The sequence below is a fragment of the Spermophilus citellus genome, assembly GCF_964194105.1.
Source record: "Spermophilus citellus genome assembly, chromosome: 2".
Taxonomy (NCBI): domain Eukaryota; kingdom Metazoa; phylum Chordata; class Mammalia; order Rodentia; family Sciuridae; genus Spermophilus; species Spermophilus citellus.
Window position 1 is genome coordinate 72541682 of NC_138183.1, and position 21457 is coordinate 72563138.

Sequence of the window (21457 nt, forward strand, 5' to 3'; positions counted from 1 at the left end):
TGAATTTTTCATTTTAGATACTTCATATTTTAGTTCTAGAATTTCTATTTAATTTTTTTTATTTCTTTGTCTGCTAAAGGTCTCTGTTCATTCATTATGATGGTAGTTTTCTTACATCATACCTGCTTTAAAGTTTTTACCTGCATCAAGAATACAGATAATAGTAATGCTGGTGAGGATGTGGGCATGGGGAGAACATTTATACACTGTTGATAGCATTGTAAATAAGTATAACTGCTATGGAAATTAGTATGGAGGTTCCTTAAAAGTCTAGGAATGGTACCACTGTATTACCCAGCTATACCACCTCCTTGGTATTCAAATGGATTAAGGTCAGCGTGATACAGCAATAAATGCATACCCGTGTTTATAACGGCACAGTTCATGATGGCCACAACATGGAATCAACCTAAGCGTCCATCAATGAACAGATAAAGAAAATACTCATAGTGGACTTTGCTATCAAGAATGAAATTGTGTCATTTGTAGGAAAATGGGCAGAACTCGAGATCATTATGTTAAGCAAAATAAGCCAGACTCAAAGTCAAGGGCCATATGTTTTCTCTCATGTAGATTAGAAGACCAGGGGTTGTATAGTGGGGAATGAAATTGGCCAAGTTATGTTGTGTGCAAGTGTGAGTATAAAACAGTGAAAAACCCATTATTAATGTACAATTGTAAAGCATCAATAAGAAATAAAAAAAGAAAAAACATGAATAATTTTGAAAATTGTTTAGATTTATATTATGACCCAGAATATGAATAATTTTGGTAAGCCTGTGTACTTCATATATGCATTTTGATAGTTTTAGAATTACACACACAAACAAACACACACACACATTCCTATACAGATATATAACCATAAGCACATATTCAAATGTTAGTAATTAAAATCTTCCATAAACTTACTGATAGTTTTCCAGTTTTCCGTTTGCTTAATCAACTACTGAGAGAAGTATGTGAAAATCTCCTTTTATGATTTGAACTTTATCTGTGTTGCTTTTAGTTCAGTCACTCTTTGGATGCATTTTGAAGCTATGTTATTAGGTATATGCACATTTAGTGAGAAAACTATAACATTTCCCTCTCATAACATTTCTTCATTTAAGTCTCCTTTGTCTGGTATTTGTAAAACTATATTGGCTTCTATTTTTTAGCATTTATATGATATAATTTTGTCTGTTCTTCTCTTTACCATCTATCATAGCCTACATTACCATTTGTAATTTTTTATCTTTCTCCTTTTCTGTGTATACTGAATCAAAATAGAATTTGATTTTTTTATAATTTACTAAATAAAAATCATTGTCCAATTTTGTCTCTTGAACATTATGTTAAGCTTACCTTTCTTTATTGGTTTTCAGGAATTCAAAAATAGTCCAGTAAAATAGTCCAGTAAACATATCAGGAAGCTTCCTAGAAAACCCTCACTGAAATGTTATTATATTCATTGTGAGTGAATTTTACTAGTTGAACTTATAAGACAATGTTGGGGCTGGGGATGTGGCTCAAGCGGTAGCACCCTCGCCTGACATGTACGGGAGGCTGGGTTCGATCCTCAGCACCACATAAAAATAAAATAAAGATGTTGTGTCCACCGAAAAACTAAAAAATAAATATTAAAAATTCTCTCTCTCTCTCTCTCTCAAAAAAAAAAAAAAAAAGGGGGGGGGGACAATGTTATTTTCTTTATTTCCAAGTTTCTCTCATCAACTGTTAGGATTTTGAAATCAGATTGAAACAAGCATGAATTGAGAATTGAGTGTTCAACTCTGTAGTCAGTAGGAAGAAATTTCCCAGTAATGTAGAATTAGAACAGGAGCATTGCTAGTATCAGAAAAATGAAATCTTAAGATTATGGGAGGAGGCTGGGGATATGGCTCAAGTAGTAGCGCACTCGCCTGGCATACGTGAGGCACTGGGTTCGATCTTCAGCACCACATAAAAATAAAATAAAGATATTTTGTCCACCTAAAGCTAAAAAATAAATATTTTTTTAAAAAAAGATTATGGGAGGAGAACTAGTTATTTGAATTTATTTCCAGAAAGTTAAATAATCAAGTGAACATATTGTCAAAGAGTAATAAGTACAGGATTATATGTTTGTGTGTTTTATTTTGAAAAATTAAATACTAAAATAGTCATATATGTATATATATGTATCTATGTATATATAAAATGAAATCTTAAGATTGTGGGAGGAGAAATAGTTATTTGAATTTATATACACACATGTAATAAAAATAAAGTTCTTTCCTTCCAATTCCAATATTTGAGTTCTTCTGAGGTCATTTTCTCTTCACTATTTGTTTTCTTGACTATGGTGGCATTTAGTATACAATAAAAAATTACCGCGTAGATAATGTAAAGACTAGATTCATCTGTCTTATTCTAAAGAGATTAACAGACAATTAACTTAGTTGAACTCTAAACTCTGTCTCATGCAATGGGCAGCAATTGAAATCTACTTGCAGTTTTTTCAGCCTTCCACTTGTTGCTTTATTCCAGCCCCCTGGAATTTTTCATCCCTTTATAGTTTAAGGGTCAATCAAGGATTGAAACAGGAGTTTATATGCAGATTTTGAACCTTCTTTCTTTGCAACACTCTCCTTCTAAGAATTTGTAGCCATTCTAGTTAACCCAAAACTCCATCCTATGATTCCTACAGCAACAAAACTACAGCTTTCTACCTGAATTTTATTCCCCCATTCCTGTGCTCCAGATTGGGGATTACTCTGAAACCACATAAGCACAAATTTCAGTACTTTTCTTCTCTTCTGAGTATCAACTTTCCTCCAGCCTATGTTTTTCCAATGTCTTCATATGATTTGTTTTTGAGGGGGAACTGGGGATTGAACTCAGGGCACTTGACCACTGAGCCACACCCCCAGCCCTATTTTGTATTTTATTTAGAGACAAGCTCTCACTGCTTTGCTTAGTGCCTCACTTTTGCTGAAGCTGGCTTTGAACTCACGATACTCCTGCCTCAGCCTCCTGAGCTGCTGGGATTACAAGTGCCACTGAGCTGGCCATATGATTGTTTTTAAAATCTAGTTCAGAATTTGTAGTAATTATTTGTAGAAAGGTTAGCCCAATACTTTGTAACCTGCCATTAAAAGAAGCAATACTATCTAAGTATCATCAAACATCCAGTGTTCTGCTTTTTTCCTGATTATCCCATGAATGACAGTAGCAATATAGCAACTTGAAAAATCATTTCAATTGAGAATACATGATAATTAAGATAATACTTTCTTTTCCCTATATCCAGGTTCGTGACAATAAAAAGTTAAGAGTAAATGCTGTTATTGCTCCCAAGAGTTCATATGCAGACAAAGCACCTTCAAGGTCTCTGAATGAACTAAAGTAAGTTGTGAAAATATTGTTACAACTAATTTGAATATTGAATAATCTTAAATATATTTTGATTATCTCCTTGTCACATAATATGTTTGATGTAAGCTGTACTATTCTCTTGTAGAATATCTACTGAAGTCTAAAATATGGAAGAAGTTAGGCCCAGGAATATATCATGTGGCATAGTGTGTGATGAAGGTGATAATTTAAATCAGTGGAATAATACTGGACTGTTTAATGGAAAATGCTAAATATCTTTTATTAAAGATGCAAGATAAGAGGTGGTTAGGTATTGGGAAAATTAAATGGTAAATAATACAGAAATAATTTCCAGAAGGACTAAATGTAAATATTGCAGTAATGAACAATTATAAGTGAATATCTTAACTCTGGATATAAGTTGACATTCTAAATGTAAGAACAACAAAAGAATACTTTGTTTCTAATAAACTTAAACTTCTCTGACAAGGAAGTAAATAATACTAAGTGGTTTTAAAATGTTTTAAAAAAAAGGAATTCCTATTCCATTGTTGAAATAATTTGTAGTTTTAACAATCAATTTTTAAATGTTCTTTTGAAAAATCAGTACTTTTCCTTTCAGACAATATGGATTTTTCTCCTATTTGCGAGAGTTATTTGATGCACCTGATCCTGTAATGAGTTACCTTTGTTGCCAGTATCATATTCATGAAGTTCCTGTGGGAACTGAAAGAACCAGGGAAAGAATTGAACGGGTAAGAAAAGTATTGAATCGTTACGGAAACATAGTTTCCTGGAAACTTCTTAGTTTAAAATAAAGCAAGACCAAGCACAATGGCACACACCTCTAATTCCAGTGACTTGGGAGGCTGAGACAGGAGGATCACAAACTCAAGACTAGCCTTAACAATTTAGCAAGGTCCTAAGTAATTTAGTAAGACCCTGTCTCAAAAGAAAAGAGGCTTGGGGAACAGGTTTTTTTGTACCACCATGTTGCCATATTAATACAGTATATAAACTTCTGGGAACCTAATTGCTATTTATAATACTGAGTTCATTTTATAACAGTCAGTATAGAAGTATTCTTCAGATCATTCATGATGGGTAATCATTCATTTGGGGCTCTGTATACTTCACTAATAGAAGATAGAAGTGAGGGATTGAACAGACACTTCACAGAAGAAGAAATATGATACTCAACAAATATATGAAAAAAAAATGTTCAACATCACTAGCAATTAGAGAAATGCAAATTAAAACTACACTGAGATTTCATCTCACTCCAGTCAGAATGGCAATTATCAAGAATATAAGTAACAATAAATGTTGGTGAGGATTTTGGAAAAGGTATACTTATACATTGCTAGGAGGACTGCAAATCAGTGCAACCACTATCACTATGGAAGGCACTGTTGGAGATTCCTCAGAAAACATGGAATGGAATCACCATTTGGCCCAGTTATCTCACTCCTTGGCATATGCCCAAAGGACTTAAAATCAGTATAGTATGGTGAAATGGTCACATCAGTGTTATAGCAGCTCAGTTCACAATATCTAAACTATGGAACAAACCTAGGTGCCTTTCAGTAGATGAATGGATAAAGAAAATGTGGTATATATACACAATGGAATACTACTTGACCATAAAGAAGAATGGAATTATGGCATTTGCCAGTGTATAAATGAAACTGGAGACTATCATGCTAAATGAAATAAGACAGTCCCTAAAAACCAAAGGCCAAATTTCTCTCTGTTAGGTGGATGCTGACTCAAAATAGGTGGTGGGGAGGGAGGAGTGGAGGTTCACCAAATTGGGTGGGGGAAGTGGGGGGAAAGAAGGGGAGTGGGAAAGGAAAAAACAGTAGAATGAATTCGGACATAACTTACCTTTGTCATATATGAATACTTAACTAGTGTAACTTCATATCATGTACAACCCACAAGAATGGGATATTATACTCCTTTTATGTATGACATGTCAAAATACATTCTACTGTCATGTATAACTAAAAAGAACAAATAAATAAAATGTATATAAAAAAAGAAGTGAGGGCCCTGGAAAAAAGTTAAAAAGAAAGAAATGAGAATCCTTAGATGGGTGCAGTGATGCATTCCTGTAATACCAGGATTGCTTGGGGATGGGGGGTGAGGCAGGCAGATTACAAATTCAAGGCCAGACTGGGCAACTTAGTGAAACATTGTCTAAAAATAAAATAAAGAACAGGGCTGGGATGTAGCTCAGTGGTAGAGTTATTACCTAGGATACATAAAGCTCTGAATTCAGTCCTCAGGACCACAAAAACAAAAAGAAGGAAAAAAGAAAAGGGCCCTTATCAACTCATTTCACAAAAAAAACGAGTGCTTGTACCAAATTGCCTGTATCTTTGGTTAAAATGACATATTTGTAGGATCACTTGGAAAATAAAAATTTAGAAATCTTTATATGGGGGTACCTCTCTTGTGTCTTAAGTCAGTGAGATTTAGAAAAGAGAACAATACCATCTATGTAGATGAAACGAATTTATGTCATAACTCCAAGAATAGGTAGAGCTATCTCTTGAAGTAAGGGTAGAAGTAGTAATTCTTTATTGATGGGGAAAGACAATAGACTTTCATAGCTTTACTTTGTGGCAGAAAGGAGCAATGATTGCATTTGGAAAATCTTTTGAATGATGCTTCAAAAGATTCACCTTTTTTTTTTTTTACATAGTTCCTGGTTTATTCTTTTTATTGTTGTTCTAATTAGTTATACATGACATTAGAATGCATTTTGACATATTGTATACAAATGGAGCATACATTCTTAGTCCTTTGGCTATACATGGTACTGAGTCACTCCAGTAGTGTAATCATACATACATGCATATAGAGTAATAATGTCTGTCTTATTCTACCATCCTTCCCAGCCCCACCTTTTGTTTAAGTCACAGTATTCAATTCCTGTAACTCACATTAAAACAAAATTATTTCTTACCCTTTCTTTTCAGATATTTTTCATTCACCTTAATCTGTTTGGTATTTATATAAGTAATAATATTTTTTAAATTCTTGATTATATTGAATGCTTCTTATACTTGATTATCTCAATGCCCAGCCTTGTGCTGTGTTGTGTAAAAATAATTTAAATTATGATGAGATAATTTTTAGACATGTATATGTACAATTAATCCATGTTAGGAAGTGCTTCAAGTACCTGGTAAAGCTATGATATTATCTTGGCTATCTTTCACAATATACAAACTTTTATTGAGAAATTTTGTACCTCAGTTCTTCTGTTTGTTTCATGTGTAGAAATGGTTATAATGGCTGTATTTCTTCCTTGAATAAATTTTCTTTTTGTTTCATTTTTAGGTAATGGCAATAATAGCTATATTTCTTCCTTAGAATAAAAATATATTCTTTAGTGTATGTTTTATTGTCAAGTCTTAAATAATATTAAGTTCTCTAACAGTGATTATACACTATTTATGGGATTGTTCTCCCACTAATTTCTAAGATTCACCTCTTTGGTTAATCTTAGAAGTCTACTCACTTTTTTAGTTTGAATGTCCTTTTTCTGGGAATGCCCTCCTCTCGTTATCTCTGTCAGTTAAAATCCCAGTTAAAACTCATTTTCATGAAACTTGCAAAGGCTAATCTCACCTGGTCTGTACCTTATTACAAATTTAGAATTTAGGATGACAGTTTATAACCCTGTTAACTAAGTGTACTTAAATGTGTCTTATCTGTTCACTTAAATTATAAATTTTTAGAAGGAAATAAGCCCTAATAGCATTGTTATTAACCTTTAAAGATTTGGGTGAAAATCCATCATAGCAGCCTACTCTTGATAAATATGTAGAAACAGATCTAATAATGTTTTTATGGGCAGAATGGTTATGCTTATGAACCTCCTTGTGTAAGTTCTTGAGAGAAAAGACCTCAAAAAAGGTGAAAATAAAAGATTATATGTCTTTGAACAATACAGCCAAGGGAGGACATAGTAATTTACTTAATCAAAATAACAGTATAATATACTGGGCACCTAATTCCTCTGGTCTATTCTTTAGTGTAATAAAGCTCCAAATGTATAATTGGGAGAGAGTGGAAGTATAGCTGACTTTGCTAGTTCAATTTTTTCCTCACTCTTCCCTCATTTGGTTTTTCAAAATAATAACCTAAGTTGTATTATTCACCCTTTTACAGATGTTATTGGATAGGATAAGGGGGAAAAAAAGAAGAAGAAAGTATACCTAGTGTGTTTTGATCTTCCAGAATTTACTTAATATATGGTTTTAATTCTTTAGTCCTTTAAAACATGTCTTTCTATTAGATGCTCATGAATTCTTGTTTAACATTATAGGTAATACAAGAAACTCGATTAAAACAAATTTATACAGCAGAAGAAAAGTATGTGGTGAAAACTTCTTTTTATTCAAACAAAGTTATTTCTAGTAACACATCCCTGAAAGTAGCCCAGTTTCTCACAGTCACAGTGGATCTAGAACAAAGAAGACACTTGGAAGAACAGCTAAAGGTTGGTTAATTGGATTTAATGGTTAGAAAAGAATATTAACTGGTTTTCTAATTCTTTAACTCGAACCTTTAAAAATATGTTGACAATTTTCAATATTCCCTAGGAAATTAAAAGGAAATTACAAGCTGTGGATGTAGGATTAAATGCCGTACGTGAGACAAACAGGCATCTAGAACACAAAGACAATGAACTGAGACAAAAGAAGAAGGAGCTTCTTGAAAGAAAAACAAAAAAGAGACAACTGGAACAAAAAATTAGTTCCAAACTAGGAAGGTATCTTTTGGCCTTTTACAGGGAATGATGGGAGTCCCAAGCACTGCATGGGAAACTACTAATTAAACCTTGTGTCCAGGCATGGTAACGCACACCTGTGATCCCAGCTTCTCAAGAGGCTGAGACAAGAGGATCACAACTTCCGTGTGTTCTGGGCAACTTAGGAAAAACCGTATCTCAATATAAAAAAGGGGGGGTTGAGAATTTAGCTCAGTGGTAGACTATACTTGGATTCAATCCCCAGTACCACAAACAAACAAAACCCCTGCAACAACACCACATTGCCACAAGCACATTTTATAGTAATTTCTCTCTGAAATTTTTTCTTATTGCTTAAACACAATTTTTTTTACTTTTTTTTATTATCAGTTGTTCAAAACATTACAAAGCTCTTGACATATCATATTTCATACATTTGATTCAAGCAGATTATGAACTCCCATTTTTACCCCGTATACATATTGCAGATTCACATCGGTTCCACATCCACTTTTTTACATACTGCCATACTAGTATATGTTGTATTCTGCTGCCCTTCCTATCCTCTACTATCCCCCCTTCCCCCCCTCTCCTCCCATCTTCTCTCTCTACCCCATCTACTGTAATTCATTTCTCTCTCTTTTTTTTTCCCCTTTCCCCTCACTTCCTCTTATATGTAATTTTGTATAACAATGAGGGTCTCCTTTCTTTACCATGCAGTTTCCCTTCTCTCTCTCTTTCCTATCCCCCCTTGACCCTGTTTAATGGTGATCTTCTTCTCATGCCCTTCCTCCCTATTCTGTTCTTAGTTGCTCTCCTTATATCAAAGATGACATTTGGCATTTGTCAAACACAATTTTTGTCCATAGGGGAAAGGGAGGTGAATCTTAAATGCTGTGAATTTTTCTGTTCCAGTCCCTAAACCCATTTACATGGTTAAAATTAATGAGACCCCTGAATAAATTGGATTATATTATTGATCTTTACTGTATTAGGAATTAAAAACCCAGAATGTTGCTGGGCATGGTGACACACACCTATAATACCAGTAGCTTGGGAGGCTCAGGCAGGAAGATTGTAAGTTCAAAGCCAGCCTCAACAACTTAGTGAAGCCCTAAGCAACTCGGTGAGACCCTGTCTCTAAATAAAATCGAAAAAAGGGATGGGGATGGGGGCTTAGTGTTTAAGTGCCCCTGGATTCATCATTCCCTGGCACACACAAAAAGGTAATATGCCTTGGTTGTTTGAAGTAAGATACATCTATGTAGTCTAGCTTCTTAGAACATTTTTCAACTTTAAACCTCTTTGTTTTTTAACTTTTAGCTCTTCACTTCTGTTTGGTCATTTGCAATATACTTAATCTTTACTGTGTGACTACTGTAGTAGATTCATTGTCTGAAACTAAATTTTCTCCTTATAAGATAACGTTGGATTTGGGGGGTAGGAGGCAATGAAGTGACTTTTTGGGTTCCTACCTTTATTTATTTTGGGATGTACAGGGATGACCTGGTTAGTAGTCTCTCCCTGACTAGTCCCCTCTCCATTTAGTTCAGAATACTATTGAAAAAATAAATAAACAAAACAACCAGAATGTCCATCCCAACATACTCTTAACTTGTACCATTTAAGCCACTCTGCAACACCCACTGAACTTGTTCATTTTTATTTATTATTGCTTCTATCCTTTCTTCTTTTTCTTTGTGGGTAGCATGGTATAATGCAAAGAGCATGGATTTTGATGTTAAATACATCTTACAACTTAATATCTGTGATTTTAGGTAATTTAAATTTTCTGAGCCTTAGTTTTTTCATCTTTAAAAAAGTATGGTTTTAACTTTTCAGATTGTTATTGTCTTTTAATTCTGTTTTTTACTTACTGATCAGTTCTCTCGATGTAAGCTCCTTAAGGGAAAGGACTGTGTTCCATAAATAGTATTAATAACAACAGTAACAGCTTCTACTCTTTAGTCAGTTATGGGCCAGACACTATATTAAATATGTCGAGTGTTGACCTTTTTTAATCTTCATATTCCTGTAAGGGAAATACTAGTATTATCTGCAATTTACAGATGACAAAACTGAAACTCATAAGAGTAACTTGTCCAGGTTTCCACTCTGCATGGATGAGTGGCACAAAGGACATTTGTAGCCACCTGTCTGGCTCCAGATCCTTTACCATACCATTAGTATTATCAGACTATCCTGGTAAAGAATAATTTATCTCAACAAATACTTTTTGATTTGATTGCATAAAACTATTTAATCTAGGAGCTAGCAGTTTATACTTTTGAATTGGATTGCTAAATATAGCACAGAAAACTGCAGGAGACTTAAGGCTTTGGTTCATTCCTTTTGTTTAACTTTTGATTTCTACATCATCATATGTGTCATACAGTTTAAAACTGATGGAACAGGATACTTGTAACCTTGAAGAGGAAGAGCGAAAAGCAACTACCAAAATCAGAGAAATAAACATTCAGAAAGCAAAACTTGTTACTGAATTAACAAACCTAGTAAAGGTAAGTCATTTTCTTAATTTTGAATAATTTTTAAAATAAATGATAGAGTTGGGTGTGGTGGCACATGCCTGTAATCCCAGTCATTTGGGAGGTTGGGGTAGAAGGATTGTGAGTTCAAAACAAGCCTCAGCAGCTTTAGTGAGGCTGTAAACAACTTAATGAGAGCCTGTCTTTAAACAAAATATAAAAAGGGACTAGGGTTTTGTCTCAGTGGTTAAACACCCCTGGTTCAATCCTGGGTGCAAAATAATAATGATAATAACTGGTTCAAAAAAAGAGATAGTAAAACTTCAGAGTGCTTTATTGAAGGTAAGGTCTTAAGCAAAAACTTAAGTATTAGTAATTTAACTAAATTAGCTTAATTTAAATTAGATTTTCATCAGCCCTTTTTCTTATTTTTTGAGACAGGGTCCCACTAAGTTTCTTAAGGCCTTGCTAAGTTGCTGAGACTAACTTTGAACTTGAGATCCTTCTGCCTCAGCCTCCAGAGCCAGTGGGATTACAGGTGTGGGCTACCACACATGGCTAAAAAAATGTGGTTTTTTGTTTGTTCTTATGATTTATATTTTCATTTTAAAAAATAAAGTTTGGTATTTTCATACTTCTAAAGCATAGATAACATAAAAACAATACCCTTAGTAAAAGAACTAAACTCAAGGATTTTTGTCCCTAGATTTGTACTACTTTGCACATAGAAAAAGTAGACTTAATTCTTCAGAATACTACCGTAATTTCAGAAAAGAACAAATTAGAATCAGATTATATGGCTGCGTCATCACAACTACGCATCACAGAGGTATGTTTTTACCTTTATTTTATATTTTGAGATTCCAGTCTCTGACTAGTTTAAAAACGTGTATCATATATTATTACTTGCAGTATGATGATATTTATGCTATTTAATTTATAAATTTAATACATCCTGCCAGTTGAGAAAGTAATATAAGACTTAAAGGCTGTATAACCTCAGCAATTTAATCTTCTGTTAATATCTGGCTGTGAAATGATAAATACTGAAATAGCGTGCATAGGGAAGAAAATGTGATACAATACATTAACTTCAACCCAAAGAAGATGCGGCAACAAGATGGTAGTTCTAGTTTATTATTATATAATTTTTAAATAAGTATAATATGATCTTCTGGCCTCACTTTTCAAGAAAGGGTCAGAAGATCATATTTTACTTATTTAAAAATTATAATGATAAACTAGAACATTTTATTTGTAATTGTTCAGGAGTAGGAAGAAGTGAGGTTAAAAGCTACAGATGAATTCTATTTAGGGCAGAGGGATGAGAGGGAAAAGGAGTGGGCAAGGGATTAGCAAGGATGGTGGAGTGTGATAGATATCATTATCCAGAGTACATGTTTGAAGACATGAATTGGTGTCAACATACTTTATATACAATCAGAGATATGAAAATTTGTGCTGTATATGTGTAATAAGAATTGTAATGCATTCCACTGTCATTTATTTTAAAAGAAAACTTTAAAAGCTACATTCATGTAAACAGATTTTATTTTTTTTCTCCTTTGGACTGTCTTCCAGTAAAATAAACAAAAAATTTGAGAGGCAGATTTAGCAGAAGCAAAATGAAACAGTTGTATCTAACTTTGAGTTAGCAGTATAGCATCACAGAAAAATTATTCCAAATCACTTTGAGCATAGCAGTTTGAGTCTAAAGACCTAAAGAAAAAGAAAAAAAATATTTAAAAAAATGTTTTCAGGTTTTATATATATATAGTTAATAACAGTATTTGGAACGTTATCTTGAAAATGTTATAGGGTAAAGCAAATATGTATTATGTTAATGTCATTAGAATTTTCAGCATAGAATTTTATATTAGATGTAAAGTAAAGAAGATGAAGTAATAAAAACTTGAAAGGTGTTTATTTGAATTGGAAGTATTAAAAAAGGCTATAATGTATTTTTTTCTGAAAAAAAGGAAAAATAATTTCTTCACTCTGTTTACTGAAATGACTTAGATTATGACCTCTAAATATTATTTTCTACTAAAATGACTCATTGGAGAAGTGACTGATTCTGATGTCCAGGCCCAGGAAAAATATATATAAAGTAACCCTAGATCATCTTGTCATATGGGAAAGTAAGAAAGTAATAAAAGACAACTTGATTGTTAACAGATCTCAGTAACCTACGTGAAGACTCTCCTATTGATCCCTAATGAAGGGATCCTACATGAAAACACAAATGTCTAAATCCACAAATTCATGATACTGAAAAAATAGTATTGGTCACTTTGTGTGATATTTAGGCAACCAACTTATTATTTTGAAAAATGATAAAGAGAATTTAAGCATTTATCCTACATTTCTTATGTAAACTATTGTTTTTGATAAATAAATGAGAGAGGAATTTTGCTTTACAAAAATATTCTAACTGATGAATGAAAAAGGAATTACAGGATTAGTATATCACCACTTTGCAGCTGCTAATAAATCAGTATGTCACATTAGCTAATACTCAAAAAGCCACATATTTTATATACTGATAAAAGGGTATGCTGTCTCCTATAGAGTAATCTTGTGAAATAATCAAATTCTAGTCTTCATAATCCTTGATAGCAGGGTTTCTCAGCCTTAGCACTATTGGCATTTTGAACTGAATAATTCTTTTTGTGAGAGGTTTTCTTATGCATTATAGAATGTTTAGCAGCACTCTGGCTTCTGCCAACCAGGTGATAGTAGTAATACACACATTAGTAGTGATAATCAAAAATGTCTCAAGACATTGCCAGATTTACTCTGGGTAGTAAAATTGCCCCTCAGTAGAGAACCACTGATCTAAAATTCCCAGTTTTCAGGAACTGTAAGAAGCAAGAAATACATTAAATGACACAATGCAAAACAGCAAAGTCCAAAATATAGAGGACCCCATAGGACAAATGGTTTACTTAAATGCTTTTTATTAGGGGCTGAGGCTGTAGCTCAGGTAGAGCGCTTGCCTAGTACATGTGAGGTGCTGGGTTTGATCCTCAGCACCACATAAAAATAAAAACAAATAAAGTTTAAAAAAAAACTTTCTAATAGAAATACAATGTAAGATGTTATGTGTAATTATACTCTTTCTAATGGCCAAATTTTAGAAAGTAAAAAGAAATAGATTAAATTAGTTATAAAAGTATATTTGGCTTTATAGAAAATTTATTAATTACCTGTTCTGTATCTCCTTGTCATACTAAGTCTTCAAAATAATTGATTTTATGCTTAATACATCTCAAGTCAGATGATAATTTTCATCAAAAATATTTATCTGAATTTGTATTTAATAAAACTTAACAATTGCAGGGCTGGGGATGTGGCTCAAGCGGTAGCGCACTCGCCTGGCATGCGTGTGGCCCGGGTTCGATCCTCCAGCACCACATACAAACAAAGATGTTGTGTCTGCCAATAACTAATAAATAAATAAATATTAAAAAAAAAAACTTAACAATTGCAAAAGTTGGTTTTTACACCCAAGTTGCTCTAAACATGTATGATAGCTGGAACAAATGTCAGTTGCTAATTTAAATTAAAATTTTTAAATTCAACTCCTCAGTATAACATTAGTTACATTTTAATTGCTTTTTGATGCCTATTTTATTGAACAGTGCAGTTTCTAAAATAAGTTTCAAGGACAAAAGTAAACTAAGTTTAAGAGGACTTAAAAACCATGTTAACCCAAAGTTAACTAAAAGTAATGTGTGGACCTAATTTTAATCTTGAGTTGAATAGATCAACTATAAAAACAATTCAGAAGAATATGAATACTGACTCAGTGTTTGATGCTAAAATTATTGATGGTGTTTTAAGTTTGATAATGGTATTATGGTTGTGGAGTTTTAAAAAGTTTATCTTCTAGACATAGATTGCTGTAATATTTATAGGAGAAATTGGAAGATATATGAGATCACTTAAAACAGTCTAGAGAGGGGTTCATGTAGGAAAGGAGTATTGGTCATGGATTGAGAATTGTAGAAACTAAATGCTAAGTACATGAAGGTTTATTATACTATTATCTACATTTATATGTTTGAAATTTTTCATAGTAAAAAGATAAAGCTTGGGGCTGGGGTTATGGCTCAGTGGTAGAGTGCTCGCCTAGCGCGTATGAGGCCCTGGATTCAATCCTCAGCACCACATAAAAAAAGTATTGACCGCTACAACTAAAAAATAAATATTTTAAAAAAAGATAAAGCTTCCATTCTTGGTCATGCTGAAATAACAGGGAGCATGATATTTACCCTCTCACTATAAGCCACTAAAAAATATGACAAAATATATGAAGCAGTTGTTGCAGCAAAAGGCATTGATCATAAAAGAAGGGGGGAAAACAAGGTGAACCCTGTGATTGCTGCAGTTTATGACCTGGAGAGTTTCCAGACCAAAGGGCAGCAAAGGAGAACTTAATGTGAGAGATACATAGCTCTACAGATACTACAGACATTAGTGGATATTAAGAGATATGACCAACAACTTTGTGTCAAAATTTTTGACAAATTAGATAAAAGGACAAATTCCTTAAAAGTCACAAAACTACTACACTTGTCTCAAGAAGAAATAAATAACTATTATAGCCCTATATATTACAAGATTGAATTTGTAGTTAAAAACATTCCCACAAAGAAAATGCAGGTCCCAGAGTCTTCACTCGTGAATTCTTTCCGTGCATTTAAAGAAAGAATTAATCTTTGCTCTATCTCAAGTCCTACAGAAGATTAAGAAAAAGGAATACTTCTTGACACATTGTATGAGACCAGCATTATGGGATATAAAAACCAGATAAAAACAATATCTCTCATGAACACAGTTGCATAATTTTTTTTTTCTTTCTTAAGCCTTTTTTTCCTAGCTGGGTGCAATGGCACATGCCTGTAATGCCAGCAGCTGTGGAGCATGAGGCAGGGGGAACCACAAGTTTAAATTCAGCCTCCGCATTTTGTGAGGATCTTAAGCAACTTAGTGAGACCTATCTTAAAAAAAAAAAAAAAAAAAAATTAATTTTCTGGAGCAGTTTTGAGTTCATAGCAAAACTGAGTGGAAGCTACAGAGATTTCTCATATGCTACTGTCCCCATACTTGCACAGCCCCATCAATTATTTTTCTCCCCTATCACAGTAGTATATTTGTTATAGTTGATGAATTTACATTGACACGTCATAATTATCCAGTCTGTAGTTTTGTTAGGGTTCACTTGTTGAACGTATACACTCTGTGGGTTTAGACAAATGTATAATGGCATACATCTACCATTAATAGCATCACAAAGAATATTTCCACTGCCCTAAAACAATCCTCCATGCTCTACAGATGTAGAAATTTTTAATAAAATGTTAACAAATCAAGTCCAACAGTATAACAAAAGGATAATACATCTTAACTGAGTTTATCCCAGATATACAAGGTTGCTTTAACATTTGGAAATTCATTGGCGTAAGTCATTGTATTAACAGAAAAAAACAGATTATGTTCTCAATTTATGCAGAAGAAATATTTGATAGAAACCAGTATTCTTTCATGATAAAATCTTTCTGCATCAGGAAAAGAAGAAAACTTCCTCAGTCTGATAAAGAACATCTACAAAATCTTAACTCATACTACACTCAATGATAAGAGACTATTTACTTTCCTCTTAGAATTTGGAACAAGGAAAGTATCCATACAAACCACTCTTCTTCCACATTGTACTAGAGGGTCTAACCAATACAGTAAAGTAAAAAAAGAAATAAAAGACATATCAACTGAAAAAAAAAAAAAGAAACCTAGTGATTTCAGACAGATGTGATCATCTCTGGAAAATTTAAGGAAACTCTAAAAATGCTACTAGAACTAACAGTAAATTTAATTCATCAGGATGAGTTGTGGCTTCGTCTATTAGAAATGATCAGTTGGAAATTGAAATCCCCCTCATCCCTGGTACTAGGTGCCTTATCACTGAGCTATATCCCCAGTTCTTTTTATTTATTTTTTTTATTTTGAGACAGGAGCTTGCTCAGTTGCTTAAGGCCTCAGCCTCTTGAATTGCTAGGATTACAGGTGGGAGCCACCTAGCTTGGGAATTAAAATTTAAAAGCAGTATTGTTATAATAACATCAAAAATACAAAATATTTGAGAATATATTTACAAGGCTCATATACTGAAAGCTACAAAACTTTAATGAGAAGTTTTTCCTAAGAGAAATTAAATACATTGTTTCCTGGATCAGAGATTCAGATTTTGTTAAAAATATCAATTTTTCTTCAAGTCTATAGATTAAATAAAATTCCCAGAAAGTTTTTAGGAGAAATTGACAAATAGTTCCTAATTACAATGAGTTTAGAAAAATGAAAACAGCTCTAACGAAAGGAACAATTTTCATCCTAGCAGCCTGGGAGGCTAAGGTAGGAGGATCACGAGTTCAAAGCCAGACTCAACAATAGCAAGACACTAAGCAACTCAGTGAGACCCTGTCTCTAAAGAAAATATAATATAGGGCTGGGGATGAAGCTCAGTGGTCAAGTGCCCGAGAGTTCAACCTCTGGTACCCACCCCACCCCCAAGAAAAAGAACAATTTGCGGGATTCACATTTAAGGCTTTTAAAGTTACAGTAATCAAGATAACATTTTTGTAAAAAAAATATATATATATATATATATATATATATATATATATATATTTTAAAATATATATATTTTAATGGAACAGAATTAGATTCACATATTCAATTGAAAAAGTAATTCTTTCTGACAAATTGGGCTAGAACAATTGAGTCATATGTGGAAAATGAACCACAATCTTTAGCTCATCCCATATATAAATAGATCACAGACTTAAATGTAAGCTAAAGCTGCAAAATGTCTTGATTTTAATAGAAGAGAAAAAAATCCCTGTGACCTTGGAATTTACAAAGATTGCTTAAATAGAGTATAAGGACAAATTATAAAAGAAAAAGAATCATATTTCATCAAAATTAAAACTTTTGCTCTTTTTTAAATGCAAGCCACAAATTGGGAGAATATATTTGCAAAACATACACCTGTCAGAGGACTTGTATCTAGACCAAGGACACTTATACCTTTGGGCCAAATCCAGCTAAAAGTCATATTTTTGTTAAATTCCTGTGAGTTAAGAATAGTTTTTACATTTTGCAAAGAATTTTTCCTTTTAAAAAGAAGAATATATGACAGAGACTTTATGAAGCCCTCGAAGCATAAAATATTTTCCTTATTAGTCAAAAAGACCAAAGTGCTGGTGAGAAATTAGAGCAACTAGAACTCCCCTACTGCTGGTAGGAATTTAAAGTGTGTGACCATTTGGAAAATCATTTGGAATAAGAGGTAAAAACTAGAAACAAATGCCCAGAAGTTGTTGAATGACTAAACAAATTATATATGCACACAAGGGACTATTTCTCAGCCACAAAAAGAAATGAAGCATTTATATAATATGAAGACGTCAAATATGCTCATTGAAAGAAGCCAGACCAAAAAACATTATGAACTATATGATTTTGTTTATAAAATTCTGCAAAATACAGAATGCTTAGCAACAAAAGGCATGGTTGCCTGGGAAGGGGTGTAGTGGGATGGATTACAGAGGGGCAGCACTTTTGAGGGTGGTAGATGTGGTATTATCTTGACGGTGGTGGTGGTTTTATTGTTGTATGTATTTGTCAGAACTCATCAAGTTGTACAGTAAACATATGCAGTTTATATAAAGTTCATTAGTCCCAAAAGTCAGTAAAAAAATGAATTTTTTTAAGAAAAAATAGTTTTTGTTATATCAAAGTAAGCCATAGTGCTAATTTTTTGTGGAAAGCATATTTAGAATATAGGCTTTAGGAAGTTTTAGACAGAACTGCACAGGGGAATGGAAATATTTAATTAGAATAGATTAATAGCTTCCTTATTGTGAAGCTAGCTTCTTCAAATCCTCTCCTAGAAAGGGGGGAAATTTGTGTGTGTGTGTGTGTGTGTGTGTGTGTGTGTGTGTAGTGCTAGCAGATAAACAAGAGCATGCAGGTATAAATATACCTAGTCAAACAGAGACAGGGAAGACAGCCTTTCCCACAATGAAAGGAACGCAAAAGGAATAATAGTATTCATTCTAAATAAGCAAAATGAATGCAGTAGTTCAGAACCACCTGATTTCTTATGGCCTTGTCGGAAAGGTCATCTGCAGGTCTTTTGTTCTTTTGGTTAATAATTGTAGAGTCCATGCCGAAAGTTACTTCATTGATTGCACCTATGAAGGTAGTTGTTCAATATAGGAAATAATATTTTGAAGAGATTTCATGAAAAACTTGACCAATTATGTAAATACTGCATGGAGTTCTAAATCCAGTCATTATTCAATATTTGATCCTGGTGCCTGAAGTTTTATTTTTAAATCATTGTTAACGAGACTTAATAGATTTATGTCTGTTTATGGAAATATTGTGAAATCATAATGGCTTTGGAGTAAGCACGCTTCTAAACTTGACATAGTGAAGCTATTCCAGTAGCCTTAGTTCAGATAAGATTAGGTACAAATTGACAGGAGTATTCTGTTATGATTCATTTTGTTAGTAGTAACAGAAAGTAGTATTGATTGTTGTGTTTCTGGAAATTAGAGAAGTTTCTTGGGAGCTTTTGTTTTCAATCTTTGAATTGCTAATTAATTTTTTACAAAGACAGACATGTTATACTGTCTAGAGAAATAACCTCTGATTAGCTGCTTATCCCTTTAGGTTTTTTTACTTGTGAACAATACCCACTCAGTTCTCAAAGCTGTGATGGAAATTGGTTTCATCTGAATAGACGGTCTTGGCCTCTTTTCTAAACCTTACTAAGACACAAGAGGTACACCCACATGAAGAGTTCTGGTTTTTATTTTCCCAAATGATCTCTGTAATTTGATGTCATTGTTAACTAAAGACACAGACGACTTGGTATAACCACTCATTTTTGCAAAATGGACTTGTAAGGGCCCTCATTTGGTCATTTCATTCGTGTGTGTGTGTGTGTGTGTGTGTGTGTGTGTGTGTGTGTATGTATGTGTGTGATGCTAGGGATTGAACCCAGGCCTTTTACTTTCAGGCAGGGTTTCTGTAAATTGCCCATCCTGGCCTCGGATTTGCCATTTTCCTGCCTCTTAGCCTCCTGAGTTGCTGGGATTACAGGATTACATCACCATACCAGCATTTTAAATAATCAAGAATTCCCTCCCACATCTGTGTGGGGCAGTGGGTATGGAGTTCTCCTGGGTGCAATGGGCTGGCTGAGAAATAAAAGCTAAGAGAAATAAAACAGCAAAAAACCCCACAGAACACAGAAAGTAGTTTAAAAAACAGGGGCAGGACGGACAAGCTGATCAGATGGATGGAGCTTCAGACAGTATATTTTATTTATATTAGGAAACATCAAAGACCTTCCATTGAATGTTCTTTACCATAATAGGATAAAGGTGGGGTGTTCAGTTCCTAACAGGATATGCCCATCCCCTGTACTACTATGAGGGACCTTCCTAGCAGAGCAGAGGGGAAGATCACGTTCATTGGGCAATCTGTTGCCGGTGGGAGAACCATGGAAAGTTCCCAATGCTAGGCCCATCCCTTCTGACTTCCATGCTGAGAGAAAGTCCTCATATGTATTTCAGGGATAGCATCCCCAAAGAATGATAAGCAATCTGCGACTGTGGTCCTCTAAACTTCTCTGATGCTGGATACCCTTAACTGTCCACACCCCACCTGATAGAGAACAAGGACTTTGGATTACTTCCCCCAATTTCACCCTCTTCCAGCAGGAAGAGCAGCTTGGAGATGTTGTCACCCTTTTTTTCCTTAGAAATGGAGTGTACTGTACGGTGGGGAAATCTAACAGTGGTCCACTTTGCTCTGAATGTAGCCCTTGCTTCTCTGCCACTGCAGCTTATTTTTAAAATGGACTTGTTTCTTTCTCTTCCCTGTCTCCCTGCTCCTCCCTAATCTCTTCCAGTCTCAGGAGAAACAGGATTACCTTTCTTTCCCATTTTAGGCCGAGTTACATGTCCTTGAGTACACACCCACCATAAGAACAAAGTCTCCAAGATTTGGGGGATTGTACCAGAAGATATCAGAAATGTCTGTCTCCCAAATTAACAAGTGAATTACAACTCCAACAGAGGACATGAGGAATGTAGCCTTTGAATCAACTCTTTAAAAGCCCACTGTTCCTGCTGATGGGCAGAATCACAGCCTCTGGACAGGAGTCTCCTGTTTCTCTTTTGCTAGCAAAGCAGTAAAACTTTTTTCCGTTTTCTCAAAAAGAAAAACAGTATATAAGTGTATTTAAGTAGCTTTGGCTTTCTCTTTTACTTGTTCTTTTTTCTTCTCATGTTTGCTGCCATTTACCTACATATGCTTTAATCTGTCTTGTCTGTTCATCTTGCTATGCAATTCACTTAAACCAAGGAAAACCCTTTTTTCCCCCTACTTGTCCCTTTGAACTCATGACATATCCCTCTGAGGAACCATTACTTACAATTCTGATTTTATCCTTTGCTTTAATAAGGAAATAAATTTGCAAAAGAAAGCTGACATAGTAAGGATGATGAGGGGAAATAGAGGTTGTTTGTTAACCCTCATGGGGTTGATACTTATGCAGATTTTGGAGGGCAAAAAGGGCAGCAGAGTTCCTGACCAATAGAACATTCCCAGGGAAAGGCATATAATTGTGAGCCCCTGTTTGATAGTGTCACCACTATCTTGAATACTTATAGGACAGATACTAAGCTAGGATAAGTGTGAATACAAATACAGTGATGGACAGTTGTTGTTTTTTTTTTAAAACTTTGGGCAGATTTCCTAAGAGTCCAAGCTTAATCTTTGTCTA

The 21457-nt window shown here is 34.0% G+C and overlaps 1 protein-coding gene across 5 annotated transcripts in view; it reads left to right on the top strand.

The window, feature by feature from the left end:
* Positions 1–21457, top strand: part of SMC5 (structural maintenance of chromosomes 5) — a 101212-nt gene that overhangs the window by 63433 nt on the left and 16322 nt on the right. For all 5 annotated transcript variants that reach the window (XM_081279421.1, XM_081279423.1, XM_081279425.1 and 2 more), the window contains exons 12-17: positions 3275–3369; positions 3962–4094; positions 7682–7855; positions 7959–8128; positions 10503–10626; positions 11300–11422. In XM_081279421.1, coding sequence (XP_081135547.1) covers positions 3275–3369; positions 3962–4094; positions 7682–7855; positions 7959–8128; positions 10503–10626; positions 11300–11422 — 819 coding nt within the window. The remainder of the gene's footprint in view (positions 1–3274; positions 3370–3961; positions 4095–7681; positions 7856–7958; positions 8129–10502; positions 10627–11299; positions 11423–21457) is intronic.